The 14,738-nt window shown below is 35.0% G+C and overlaps 1 protein-coding gene and 1 pseudogene across 1 annotated transcript; both read left to right on the top strand.

The window, feature by feature from the left end:
• The first annotated feature begins 456 nt into the window (after window positions 1–456).
• Window positions 457–4,128, top strand: LOC132163794 (receptor-like protein 3). Its single transcript, XM_059574166.2, has 2 exons — window positions 457–471; window positions 1,954–4,128. The coding sequence occupies exons 1-2, from the start codon at window positions 457–459 to the stop codon at window positions 4,126–4,128; spliced, it is 2,190 nt and encodes a 729-aa protein (XP_059430149.2).
• Window positions 4,129–11,614: 7,486 nt separating this feature from the next.
• LOC132163789 (tyrosine-sulfated glycopeptide receptor 1 pseudogene) lies at window positions 11,615–13,813 on the top strand (annotated as a pseudogene).
• Window positions 13,814–14,738: the final 925 nt, after the last annotated feature.

The following is a 14,738-nucleotide window of genomic DNA, read 5'->3' as shown; positions in this document are numbered from 1 at the left end:
TGATCAATTGGAAAATCTCCAATTTTTCATCCAATGGGAGGGGATCCAGATCCTCTCATTTAAGCGTCTAAAATAAGTCATATTTCAACATTTAATGAGAAAATTTAATGAGGAAGCTACCTTCAAGGAAACTTAGGTTTAGTAGCTTTCTCATTAAATGCTAAAACATGGCTTATTTTAAACACTTAGATAAGTTGGACAGTTGAGATTTATGAATTTGAGAATCTAAAATTTAAAGAAATTTTAGGGAATCTCAATCCATATTTTACAATTAATTTAAGAACAACGGTTAGTAATGGTCATAATTTATTTAGACTTGATTAGAAAATCATGTTTTTGTGAATTAGGATCATCGCCAATTCATTTGAACTGGAGAATATCCAGTCAGTTATAGTGGAGATCCATTTTTATCCTCTCAAAAAATGAAATGACAAAAATACCCTTCTATTATGACTAATGGGATACTCTCTGGTTCAAATAAACCAGAGAAAATCTTGTTCTTGTTTTCGCTTGCTAAATGTCACCGGCCACCATCATTTTACAATTAGTGCCTCATGATTTTATCTCGCACAGCTGCATTTAATATTATTATTATGAACAAGGGAAAAATATAAATTCAGTCCTTGTGGTTTACCTGATTTGCAATTAACTCATTGTAGTATCAAAATGAACTCAAAGATCTCTGAGGTATCCTAAAAAAATAATTTAGTCTCTACAGTCAAAATCTGTTCATTGACTTAACAGATTCTAATAGCGTAAAACATTAGAGCCAATATAATTGTGATACTTGTCCTATTTAAGTCAGTGTCATACTAAGGGAATTTGTTAAATTAGTGGATGGAATTTGATTGTAGAGACTAAATTATATTTTTGGTATACCTCAAGGACCTTTGAGTTCATTTCGATACCATAGAGAGTTAATTGTAAATCAGGTAAATCACAAGGACTAATTTTGCATTTTTCTCTTATGAACAACTAGCTAGCATGATTAAATCTAGCTTAATTACCTTAACCATGGTTCGAGGTCCTCTATAACCTTAGCATGATTAAATTACATAAATGGGTTAAAATTGACAACATGCTTCATGAATTTACAGAAACTAAATTATATTTAACCATATTTTGTGTATTCATGTTCTATTTAATACCTAACTCGTGGCAATTAATGTTTTACTGATTCTATTCTCCTTTTTATTTTTGTTATTTTCTTGAATTTTCCGTTTGGAATTTTTTTTTTTCTTCCTCTTTCTTAAGTATTCGTATTTTCTTGTAAAGTTGACCTAAAATACTCATTCCTTAGTCATCACCTCCGACAACGAAATATGGAAAATCCTTTGGACATAATATCTGTAAGCACTTGCACCAACGAAAAAGATTGTGAACTAGATTACTTTTTTCATGAAATTATGTCCACACTGGACTTTCAATTTTCCATGATATGTCAAATATTTCGGCCAGTAAGTTGTTCGATCGGAAGGTCCAACGTCGTTGAAAGTTGAAACCATGCACTTCTAAAGTTGAGGCTGACACTTTTTTTGTTTTGCCCACAAGTTGTCGCTTCCTTATTTTCCTATCACTTTGCTTGGTTCATTCACGCGTGAAAAGAGTGCTGATAGATACATGGTGGAGGAAAAACTTTGTCAATCGATCCCATCAGAATAATTTTCATGCCAGAAAGTCATACATGCTTCCAAACCATACCAGATGAAACTACAGGCAAGAACCTTAATTTGCACCCAAAATCAAAAGATAGTACTAGTGAACTTGATATTATGTCGGCACTAGGCTCACAATTTGGGCAGAGTTGTCGTCTACAGAACTATAGGTCGTGACTTACCATTTGGGCAAAGTTACAGATCATAGCTATATATACATGGTGTAATTTTAGGACTACTTCATAGCCATTTTTCTTCTGGTTTCACATATTAAAGAAGAACCATGCTAGATTTAAAGCCTTATCATCTCCTCTTCACCTTGTTTCTCTTTGGTATTTTCTCCACCAACCATGCCTGCAACCAAATAGACCGCGACTCTCTCTCATCCTTAGCCTTCAACCGTATATCTTCTCCTCCACTAAATTGGTCTTCCATTGATTGTTGCCGGTGGGAGGGCATTTCTTGTGATCGTAAAAGTCGAGTCAACCATATCTGGTTACCTTCTAAAGGCCTCAGTGGCAGTATATCTCCCTATCTCGGAAACCTCACACGTCTCTCCCACCTTAATCTCTCCCACAATTCACTTTTGGGTCCTCTCCCTAAGGGATTGTTTTCGTCCTTGAATCAACTCAAGGTCATTGATTTGAGCTACAACCATCTATTTGGAGATATATCTGGTTGGCCTGCCTCCCTTCAAATTGTTGACATATCTAGCAATCAATTTAGTGAGACAATCGAATCTTCATTCCTTCAAAGAGCACGGAGGTTGATCGAGCTCAACATCAGCAACAATAGTGTCATGGGCCCTATTCCTTCCTTTCCTTGCATCAATTCATCATTTGTTAGTCTCCTCGATTTCTCTCATAATCTTCATAGTGGCCATATTCCTAGTGGACTAGGGGCATGTTCTAAACTCAAGGTTTTCCGGGCAGGTTTTAACTCTCTCTCAGGTATGCTTCCAAATGATATATACAATGCGACGGGGTTAGAAGAAATCTCCTTACCTTCCAATAGCCTTTCAGGACCCATTAGCAGTGACATTGTGAACCTTGCCAAACTCACCAACCTAGAGTTATATGTCAATAAATTGAGTGGCGAGCTCCCTTGGAATATTGGAATGCTCTCTAAATTAAAGCACCTAACCCTTCATACAAACTTGTTAACAGGTTCTCTGCCTCAATCTTTGATGAATTGCACAAATCTCACACAACTAATTTTACGGATCAATTTCTTTGAGGGAGACCTCACTTTCTTTAATTTCTCCAGTCTTCATCAACTTACCGTAATTGATCTTGGGGCTAATAACTTCTCAGGTAACTTGCCAATAAGTCTATACTCATGCAAGTCCCTAATTGCGATTCGTCTAGCCCGAAACCAACTAAAGGGACAAATCCAACCCGAGGTTCTTCAATGGAAATTCTTATCTTTCTTTTCCCTTGCTTACAATCGGCTAACCAATATCACAAATGCAATCGAGATTCTGATGCATAGCAAGACACTCACAATTGTCCTCCTTGGAAGAAATTTTCTACATGAGGCAATGCCAGGTGATGACACTATAGTTAGTTCGGGTGGATTTGAAAATCTCCGAGTTTTGAGTCTTAGTGAATCCCAACTGACTGGTCAATTGCCTATATGGCTTTCCAAGCTCAAGAAGGTAGAAGTCTTGAATCTATATTCCAATTGTTTCACTGGCCCAATTCCTGGTTGGTTATCGACTCTTCCAAGGCTCTTCCAATTAGACTTATCTGATAACCATATTTCAGGTGAATTCCCAAAAGAACTTTGTGCATTACCATCATTAGTGTCACTAAAGGCTCTAATAAACCGCAGTTATTTGGATTTGCCAATTTTTGTCACAATAGCAAGTATTACCCAGTACAATTTTATCTCAAACATGCGACCAGCAATATTACTTGGATACAACAATCTTAGTGGCAACATCCCTATTGAGATTAGCAATTCAAAGATGCTTCATTATCTGAACCTTAGTCATAACAACTTCTCAGGCAACATTCCAAAGCAACTGTCTCAGCTCACGAACTTAGAAGGATTGGACCTCTCTTCAAATCAGTTGTCTGGCGAAATTCCAACATCACTAAGCAGTCTAAATTTCTTGTCCCATTTTAGTGTTGCAAACAACAATTTGCATGGACCAATACCATCAGGCACTCAGCTCCAGAGCTTTAATACCTCTGCATATGAAGGCAATCTTGAACTTTGTGGCCCGCCACTTCCACATGAGTGCGCCCATATTGTTAGCAACAACAAAGGCATTGAGGATGAGGACAACAGGCCTCGAATCCCATGGTTTAAAGTTATTGTGGTTCTTGGCTTCATTACAGGTTTTTGGGGAGTTTGTGGTCCATTACTTTATAGTTATAAGTGGAGAGTTGCTTATTTCCAATTTATGGACAACATAAAAGATAGGTGTATAATCTTATTTTTAAAAATTGCAGATTGGTTGTTTTAGAGTCGATTATCAATTGGCCAGTTTAGAGTCTGTCATCAATTTGGTTTCTCTTTTCTTTTTTTTTTTTTTGTAACAGGTTTCTCATGTTTTAATATGAGTTATTTAAGGTTTTGTTAGTCTTCCTACTTTCAATTTGTGTTCAATTTGCGTTTAATATATGGATTGTTTAGTTATAATGCTCGACAAATTTGTTAAGCACTGTACGTAGCAACTAACCATTTTCTTTTTTAGCTAAAATAACTAGCGAGATGAGGCTACTTTTTGTTTTTTTCCCTATATTTACTATCAATACTCTTGGAGTAGCGGTGACTTTAAGAATCAAGAACAGGGGTGGAACTACATGTTTTCCCAATTTTTTTTTTAAAAAATTATAATTTTACCTATAAATTTTTTAATTTTGCCTCTCCAAATTAACTCCATTTACCTCCAGCTTTAATTATAAGGATAAAAATTTCTTTTAAATCGAGAAATTTAATTAGAAGGTGCTGCAATCTGCATGAATGATTGATGACGTACAACCCGTGGCCGTATGTGGGTTTCAAGTTCAGAAATATTTTTGGAGTTATAAGAAGAATAAGATACTTACGTCTTCATGTGGTTCAGTGTTTCTTCAAGGATACTGAAATGGAGTTAAAAAATGAAAAAAAAAAAAAAGGAGTTACAGTCTCCGACAGAATTTACCTCTAAATTGAATTAAATGAATTTCCTTTAACTTAATCTATAAAAGTGACATGCTATATATATATATATATATATATATATATATATATAAATAAAGCATGTGTTGCTTTCATGCAAATGAAGAATTAAAAAAGAAAAAGGATTTCTGTAAGTGATTAAACGACATTTGATATAATGATTACAATAAATGAAGTGATTCAATACTTAAACCAATGCAAAATAATAGGTCACATGTACGAAATTGCATAAAGAAAATTTATTTAAATGGAAAGCTGTATAAAAATAAAAATATTTTGATGGGGTAAGATAAGATTATAAATTAATTAAGTGGCCATATGTTTATTTTTTGAAAGGAAAAAAGCAATATTGTCTCATAATTTAGGTCATGAGCTTCTAAGAAAGTTATGATTTAATTAATTAACAACTTGCATAAAAAATTATAAAAACTCGAAAGGTTGATATTCGTATGTACATGTGAAGAGCCTATCAAAACGCCAAAATACGTACATTTAATGAAAGCACATGTTTCGGAGGCAGTAGGGATAATTTCATTTCATTGACTATAGTTTATCTTTAAAGGTACATGCGCAGGTTCACGGTAAAAGAAGCATCTTTATAGAATCAAAATGCTATTGAATTCAACAAAAAATACCTTCTAATCAATACGAGTGGTATAATGTGATTTAAATAAAACTCAAGATTAAAATAGAATCGATTTAACCAAGCATAACCGTTGCAAAAAACTACGTCCGTTATACACTGCTGTGAATTCTCACACCACAAATAACCACAACAGGAACATATGAATTATTTTTTCATGGGAAAAAGAACAAAAAAAATTACACAACATTATTTTAAAATAAAATGGTGGAGATTTTTTCACATGGAGATGCAGAGGCTAAGGCAATAATGTGAAGTGGACTGTATTCAGGACGACAACGGCAATAATGCAGAGGCTAATGAGATGTTGAAAGTCCATTGGACCTAATATCCCTAAGCACTTGCATAAGACTTCCCAAGGGCCAAATATATATATATGGTAAAGTCCGTATACCCCCCCTCTAGGAGCGTAAACGAGCCGAGCCTGAATGAGCTTCCCTTGTTTGGGCTTGACTCTTTTAAATTTTATTTGAGCTCAAAGACGAGCCCAAAAATCGAATTCGAGCTCAACCTCATAATAAGTTGAGTCGAGTCGAGCCAGCTTGCGAGCTGGCTCTTATGTTTAATTTAATTTATTTTTATTATAAGTTTAAACTTCAAGTACTTAAACGGCTCAAGAAGCCAAATTACATATGAGCATTTGTTTAGCCTGGCTAGCTGAGTATGGAGCTTGAGTTAATAAAGTAAGGCACTTGGTTTCGAAGAAAGAGGATATGTATAATTTTATAATAAAATGATGCTATTAGGAAAAAAAAAATCATCAATTTTTAATATTAATATGAGCAACTATGTGAACAACTACCAATTTGAGCCTCATACGAGCTGCTCACGAGCTTAGCCGAGCCGATCTTGCTTCATTTAATATTCGAGCCAGTATTTGTATTTACGAAATGCCTTATTTAATAATCGAGCTGAGCCCGAGCTCGCTCACGAGGGTTTCACTCACTAAACACCCCTGGTCCCCTCAAACTACCACCCAATTGATAATGTCCTTCTTAAACTTTCAATTGTAACAATATTTTCCCAAACACCAAAACATTGTCAATGTCCTCCTCAAAGCTAGCAAAAAGATAAAATATCCTTATAGATTTCTCAATAAGACAAAAATACCCCTATAAATTTGAAAGAAATAATTTTTTTTTAAAACAAAAAATTTTAATTAAAAAAAAAACGATTTATTTTTTATTTTTTTAAAATGGAAATTTGAACTAAAAAAAAAGGTTTTTTTAAAATTTTTTTTTTCTTAAAATGAAAATTTTTATTCTTTTCAACGAAAATTTTTATTAAAAAAATAATAATAATAAAACAATAATTAAAAAAAAAACGAAAATTTTCAATTTTTATAAAACAAATCAACATTTTTAATTTTTTTCTTATCAAAAGGAATTTTTTTCTTTTAAAATTTGGCCACCCTTGATATATATATTAGTTTTAGGTTTCTTGTAGAAGTTTTAACATTTTTTATTTTTTTTTTATTTTACTAAGGGTAGTTTAGTTATTAGGAGGATTTTGGAGAACATTGACAATTTTTGATAGTTTGGAGAAGACATTGTCAATTAGATGGTAGTTTGAGGAGGTATGTGGATTTTCTCCATCTTGTGGCATATATATAGCTTTCAATCCTCAATTATGAATGGATACAAATTTCGAAAATTTGCTTCAACCTATTCTAATAAGTGATAAGTATCATTCAATATATATGAGTTTCTAAAAAATTAATATTAGAATTCTTAGATTAGTGGAATAATACTAAATAATTGTTAAAATATTAAATGTTGAATGACGTTTATCATTTATCAGAGTAGGCGAAAGGAAATTTTTATCCATTATGAATTACCCAAGAGTCAAAGACAGTTGACAATGTAGTCGTAAATATTGAATTTGAGGAATTCTGAGCTCCTGATCTTCAATATCTTCATCTCAACAACCAACGAAAGATCGATCCTTAGTCTAAAAAAAAAAAAAAAAAAAAAAAAAGGAAAGAAAAGAAATTAATGTCGGAAAGTCATATGTGCTTCGAAAGCACGCCAAAGTCAAACGATAGTGACTGACGTACAATAGAAACACCCAAAATCAAATGGCTCGAAGAAATTCCACTAGTAAAGACTAAAGAGGTAACATCTCATCTCTGACCCAAACAATTGCTTGGTTATATTTACTTGCAATTTAGGGTAAGTACTTATGGGGAGGCATACAAGACAATTTAGGGTAAGTACTTATGGGAATATGAAGTTCTCGAATTTAGTTTATTCTTTTTTCTTTTAATAAGTAATTGACCTTAAGGGCAAGAAGAAGAAATTCGAAGTAGTAATTTTCGCTTCATAAGATATTGTTCCAAGCCAATTGAGATACTCTGGGAGTTATGTTTGGTTTACTCCTAGGCATTTTATAGGAATTATTTATGTTATTTCTTCAAGTGCACAAAGTTGTTTGATGCAAAAGTATTTAACAATTGGGAAATTCTATTAAACATTCATCCAACAATGCTGACGTGGCACTCCTAACTGTTGCGTTGGTGTAACCACTGTCCTAAGAAAGCACGTTGTGAATCAATGAAGAAGATCAAATCTTGCTTGTGTTGAGCTTGTCATTCATATCTCTCATGTAACACCTCTGCCCCGACTAGCCTTTCTTCTCATTCATATATCTCGTCATTTCGGTCGTATTCTTCTGTATCATTGTAGGAATAATGTTATTGACTCTCTCCACGCATGTCCACACCTTCGTTTTATGAGACGTGATCTCCAGCCGATTGAACTACCTCTTGGGGACTGCCATTTACTATTGGTCTACGGTGAAAACCCACAACTTATTTGGGCATTGTGCAGTTAATTTTTCAAGAATTTCACACGCGGCATAGCCTCTCTCACTGAATTTTAGTCATTTTAGTCTTAGATGCATAATAAAAGAGAGACAACAAACAAATTCTAAAAAACAAAAAAGAAAGTGAAAACAGAACCAAAAAGGCAGTCCTCAGGAATTCAATTTCACTTGTATGCTTCATGTTCTGATATAAACTTAACTATAAATAGTGTTATCTAACTAGTTAATATATTAATATTCGCATTTTTTTTTTTTTTTGTATTAACCAATATTACTTAAAAAAAAAAAAAAAGTATATCCACTTTTGTAAGGCATCACAATCTGTCTTTACCAGGAGATTCCAAAAGCCACATGAAAGATTAGTGTTAAATTATCACTTATACCAAAAATTTAAACTTCTTTTTTAAGTTTTGTTGCTAGGAGAGTCAAGTGAGTAATCATGATCAATGACCACAAAGTCTGCTGAAGAGCATATGAGCCTTTGACAGCTAGCTACTCTCTCTACAATACAATGAAATTTGCTGAAGTCAAGCATTTTGCCACTAGAACCGTCTAACGTCCCTTGGGAATTCAAATTCAATAGAAAAGCCAAAAAAGTAGGCATTGGTCATTTTCCTCTCAGTTTTCAGCTTGGTTCGATGAAACTACATGCAAAAAATCTTGCATTGATGTAGTCAAAATCAATGATGTTGATATAACTCAAATAATTTTCTCCGAAATCATGGCAAAAAACTCCAAATACTCCACCACTTGTCAACCGCCACCATTCTGTTTCTGTTTCTGTTGACGACTGGCGTTGACGAGGACTGAGGGAGGGACTACAACAAATGTAATTATAAAGTCAAGAATTAATTAAATTGAATCTACACAAACCAAGTTATGCGAGTCATGGTTTTGTTTTACTCATTATATTTCTCTTTAAATCATGGCTTAAATGGATAACAAGTGATAACTTTAATCATTTAATTTATATTATAGCAATCTCCTTTACGTGTAAGCGAATGACAGAGTCATATTTCAAAATTTTAAGCTCATAGGAAGAGATGATTATAATTATTTAATTTATATTAATCTAACATTTCTTCTTTTTATTGTTGTTATTTTCTAGAGTTCACCTTTTGGACTCGGGGCGTGGTGGATTTTTTTCCCTTTCTGAATCTCTTCATGTTTTGTTGTAAAATTGACCTATATACTCTTACTTTAATTAGCTGCACAGCAGTCTTTTTTTTTTTTTTTTTTTTTTGGGGGGGAGGGGGGGTTGATTTCTGTGGATTATTCATTTATCTGTTTAAATACTTTCAAGGGTTTAGATAGTGGAGGGTAGCAAAAGAAGTAAACAAGCTTTAAAGGCGACAAAAAGTGGAAAAGCCAATGGACGTAAGCACTTTGCACCAAGAAGACTCTTCCCATCAACCAAATTTATAGAAGGCTCATGTTCGTCCTTTAGAAGCTTTTCATACTTAATGGTGGAAAAGAAATTGTATATATCAATTCGAAATTAAAGGAGAATCACAACAAAAAGGGGCCGTTGGTTATCTTTCTCAGAGTAAATAAAGAAATTCCTCCAAACTGGGTGGAAGAAATTTCTTTCAACCTAATCTATAAAAGTGACATGTGTCAATTGAACATGTGAGATGCACATTTTTTTTAATAGCAGGGACAAAACATGAATAAATTTTATTAAAAATTCATGTGCATCTTACATGTTATTAAAAAAAGAGACATATGTCACTTTTATAGACTAGGTTAAAGGAAACTTCTCTAACCCAGTTTGAAAAAAAAACTTTGTCCATAATAAATATATAAAATATTACCTTTCAACGATTCATGGCAAATCCACTAGTAAATAAATAAAGAGTTAACATCTCATCTCTAACTTAAACAATTTCTCTTTATATATATAGTTGCAATTTGGGCAAACATATAGAGAGGTATATGCAAGATGTGCTTCATTTTTCTCTTTGCTTCTTCCGGAGCTTTGCTTTTCATTCCTTTGGCCCAAAAAATTGGTACCAATTTATTACGCTTCTTCTGGTTTGGCATATCAAACAAGAACCATGCAAGACTTGATGCCTCATCATCTCTTCCTTACCTTGTTCTCTTCAGCCTTTTCTCCGCAGTTCATGCATGCAACCAATCTTTGCACTGATTTTTTGGTTTCCTAGGAAGATGCAAGAGGGGATAAGCGTGCGTCTCAGCACTTTGACCAGATGGAGAAGATTTTCAAATTTGGTGATGTGAGAGTCAAATGACTACATGATCATCACCATTCGCCAGTAAACAACAAGTCTGCTGAAGGAGTTTGACTCTAAGTCATGCATCCTGCCACAAAGTCTAAGTCAAGCATCCTGCCATTGGTCATACTTTCTATGCCTTCCAAGTCTTTAGTTTTAGTCATTATCCTCCCAACTTTCACTTCATGATAATTTTTTTCAGACTCCAGAATTCCAAGTCATATAAGTAGTATGTTTTCCTGTGCGCGAAGTAAAATACCATCATTAAAAGCAAGAATTTTAAGGATTAGGATCGCTTCTCATTATTGGGAGAATATGAGTCTCATATTCTCAATTTGAGCTGTCTATTTTTATCCCACGGTTTACAGCATGTCACGTGTCCCACAATAATAAAATATTATTTAAATTTTAAAAAGAAAATCAAAATAGAAATAACAAAAATTTAAAATCAAATAAAAGCCTAAGCCACCCCTAAGGGCCAGTTGCGGGTGGTCCAGCCACCCCTTAGGGCCAAACCCGAAAAATATCATAAATTATCTTTTTTGGATTTGGCCATACGTGCTTCCAAATCGCAGCAGGCCAATGTCAAACGAAAAGTGACTTACAATAGAAACACCCAAAATCAAATGGCTCGAAGAAATTCCACTAGTTAAGACTAAAGGGGTCCAACGTTGAAACCATGCACTTTTAAAGTTGTGGCTGACACTTTTTTTGTTTTGCGCACAAGTTGTCGCTCCCTTATTTTCCTATTTATCACTTTGCTTGGTTCAATGATAGGGGAGAGGAAAAAGTTTGTCAATCCCATCAGAATTTTCATGCCGGACAGTCATACATGCTTCCAAACCATACCACATGAAAACTACAGGGAAGAATCTTAATTTCGACCCAAAATCAAAAGACGGTACTAGTGAACTTGAAATTATGTCGGCCCCGGACTCACAATTTGGGCAGAGTTGTCGTCTACAGAACCATCGGGTCGTGACGTACCATTTGGGCAAAGTTACCGATCATAGCTATAAATACATGGTGTAATTTTAGGATTACTTCATAGCCATTTTTCTTCTGGTTTCACATATTAAAGAAGAACCATGCTAGATTTAAAGCCTTATCATCTCCTCTTCACCTTGCTTCTCTTTGGTATTTTCTCCACCAATCATGCCTGCAACCAAATAGACCGCGACTCTCTCTCGTCCTTAGCCTTCAACCGTATGTCTTCTCCTCCACTAAATTGGTCTTCCATTGATTGTTGCCAGTGGGAGGGCATTTATTGTGATCGTAAATGTCGAGTCAACCATATCTGGTTACCTTCTAAAGGCCTCAGTGGTAGTATATCTCTCTATCTCGGAAACCTCACACGTCTCTCCTACCTTAATCTCTCCCACAATTCACTTTTGGGTCCTCTGCCTAAGGGATTGTTTTCGTCCTTGAATCAACTCAAGGTCATTGATTTGAGCTACAACCATCTATTCGGAGATATATTTGGTTGGCCTGCCTCCCTTCAAATTGTTGACATATCTAGCAATCAATTTAGTGAGACAATCCAATCTTCATTCATTCAAAGAGCATGGAGGTTGATCGAGCTCAACGTCAGCAACAATAGTTTCATGGGCCCTATTCCTTCCTTTACTTGCTTCAATTCGTCATTTGTTAGCCTCCTCGATTTCTCCCATAATCATCATAGCGGCCAAATTCCTTGTGGACTAGGGGCGTGTTCCAAACTTAAGGTTTTCCGAGCAGGTTTTAATTCTCTCTCAGGCTTGCTTCCTCATGATATATACAATGCGACTGGGTTAGATGAGATCTCCTTACCTTTCAATAATCTTTTAGGACCAATTAGCAGTGATATTGTGAAACTTGCCAAACTCACCAACCTTGAGTTATATGGCAATAAATTGAGTGGCAACCTCCCTTTGGATATTGGGAAGCTCTCCAAATTGAAGCACCTACTTCTTGATGAAAACTCCTTCACAAGTTCTTTGCCCCCATCTTTGGTGAATTGCACAAATCTCACAAAATTGACCTTACGATCCAATTTCCTTGAAGGAAACATCTCTACCTTTAATTTCTCTAGTCTTCATCAACTTATTGTAATTGACCTTGGAGATAATAAGTTCTCTGGTAACTTGCCAATAAGCCTTTACTCATGCAAATCCTTGATCGCAATCCGTCTATCTCGAAACCAACTCGAGGGACAAATCCAACCTGAGGTGCTTCAATTAAAATTCTTATCTTTCCTTTCAATTGCTTTCAATAGGCTAACCAATATCACTGGTGCAATCAAGATTTTGACGCGTTGCAAGACACTCACCATTGTCTTCCTTGGAGGGAATTTTCTACATGAGGCAATGCCAAGTGATGACAATATAGTTGATTCTGATGGATTTGAAAATCTTCGAATGTTTAGTCTTGCTGCGTGCCAACTGACTGGTCAACTACCTATATGGCTCTCTAGGCTTAAGAAGCTAGAAGTCTTGAAACTAGATTCCAATCGTATCACAGGTTCAATTCCTAATTGGTTGTCGACTCTTCCAAGGCTCTTTCGTTTATACTTATCTAACAACCTCATTTCAGGTGAATTTCCAAAGGAATTTTGTGGATTGCAAACATTAGTGTCACCAAAGGCTCTAGTAAACCATAATCATTTGGATTTACCAATATTTATTGGCCCCAGTCCTTTTGGACAGATTGTACAACTCAATTTTCTCTCAAGCCTGCGACCAGCAATTATTGTTGCAAACAATAATCTTAGCGGCAACATCCCAATTGAGATCGGTTGTTTGAAGCTTCTTTCTGTGCTGAATTTTAGTCATAACATCTTCTCAGGCAGCATCCCAAACCAAATTTCAGAGCTCACAAACTTGGAAGTATTAGACCTCTCTGCAAATCAATTGTCCGGCGAAATACCAGCGTCACTAAGTAGTCTACATTTCTTAAATGCCTTTAGTGTCGCAAACAATAATTTGCATGGACCAATACCATCAGGCACTCAACTCCAAAGCTTTGATGCCTCTGCATATGAGGGCAATCCTGAACTTTGTGGCCCCCCTCTTCCACATGATTGCGCTCATATTGTTAGCAACAAGGGAGACATTCGAGATGAGGACAATGGGCATAAAATCCCATGGTTTCATATTACTGTGGTTCTCGGCTTCATTACAGGTTTCTGGGGAGTTTGTGGTCCATTAGCTCTTAGCTATAAGTGGAGAGTTGCATATTTCCAATTCATGGACAACCTAAAAGGTAGGTGTATAATCTTTTTCTTTAAAATTGCATATTGGTCATTTTAGAGTCTGTCATCAATTTGGTTTCCTGAGTTTCAATTTGAATAATGTAAGGTTTTGTTAGTTTTCATATTTCCAATTTGCGTTCAATGTGATCATCGTCTTGGAGAAAATTAATTAATCTTGGTTACTTTGTTTGTCATGCCATTTACAGTTGATCCGTGATGACAAGCCACAACTTATTTGGTCATTATATGTTGCATAGCTTTCCTATGCATATAATAAAAAGAGTGACAACAAACAAATTCTTCAAAAAATGTGAAAACAGAACAAAAAGGCAGTCCTCGGGAATGCAATTTCACTTGTACGCTCTATCATTATCTCTTCTAAAGCTCCAAATCAACCAAAATTTCCAACTATCAAAAGGCATCTGATTAGTAGACTGATTGGCTTTATAAATTTAAGTTAAAAGATCTCATTATCCATCAAGAAACATATGAATTAAGGAATTTCAAAGAGTTAAATTAAGGGGAAATTAAGGTTAAAATGTTTTACAATGATTTCAAGATTATGAAAGTGAACTTAGCTTTTGAAATCTAGAAAATTTGTCTACTTGATGAGATTACAAGTGATGAACCATTCAAATTCCATTTCTGCTAAGTTGCACTGCCAGTTTTGCGAATATTCATTAGGCTCTGTGTCAGCCAAATTGCTGTTTCTCTTGATGACACAACTTCTTCTTCACGAAAAGGTCTCAACACTCCTGCAAGTTCCTCAAGCCTTTCCTGTTTTAGTAAATCTGAGCAGATCTCTAGTAGTGACTCCAGACCTTCTGCTCTTTGCCGAGTTTGGGGGTCCCATTCAATCCTTGTTTCATTACCATGATCCAAAGTCACCGTACTCATTGATGAGATGTCACTAGAACCTCCATTCAATTCGTAAATATCTTCTTTCTTTGTTTGCTTACGAGAGATAAGACCATTTTCACATG

This window comes from Corylus avellana, chromosome 8 (assembly GCF_965113065.1).
Source record: "Corylus avellana chromosome 8, dhCorAvel1.hap1.2, whole genome shotgun sequence".
In the NCBI taxonomy this organism is placed as follows: domain Eukaryota; kingdom Viridiplantae; phylum Streptophyta; class Magnoliopsida; order Fagales; family Betulaceae; genus Corylus; species Corylus avellana.
Note: the sequence above shows the minus strand (reverse complement) of the source record. Positions and strands in the feature narration are given on the sequence as shown.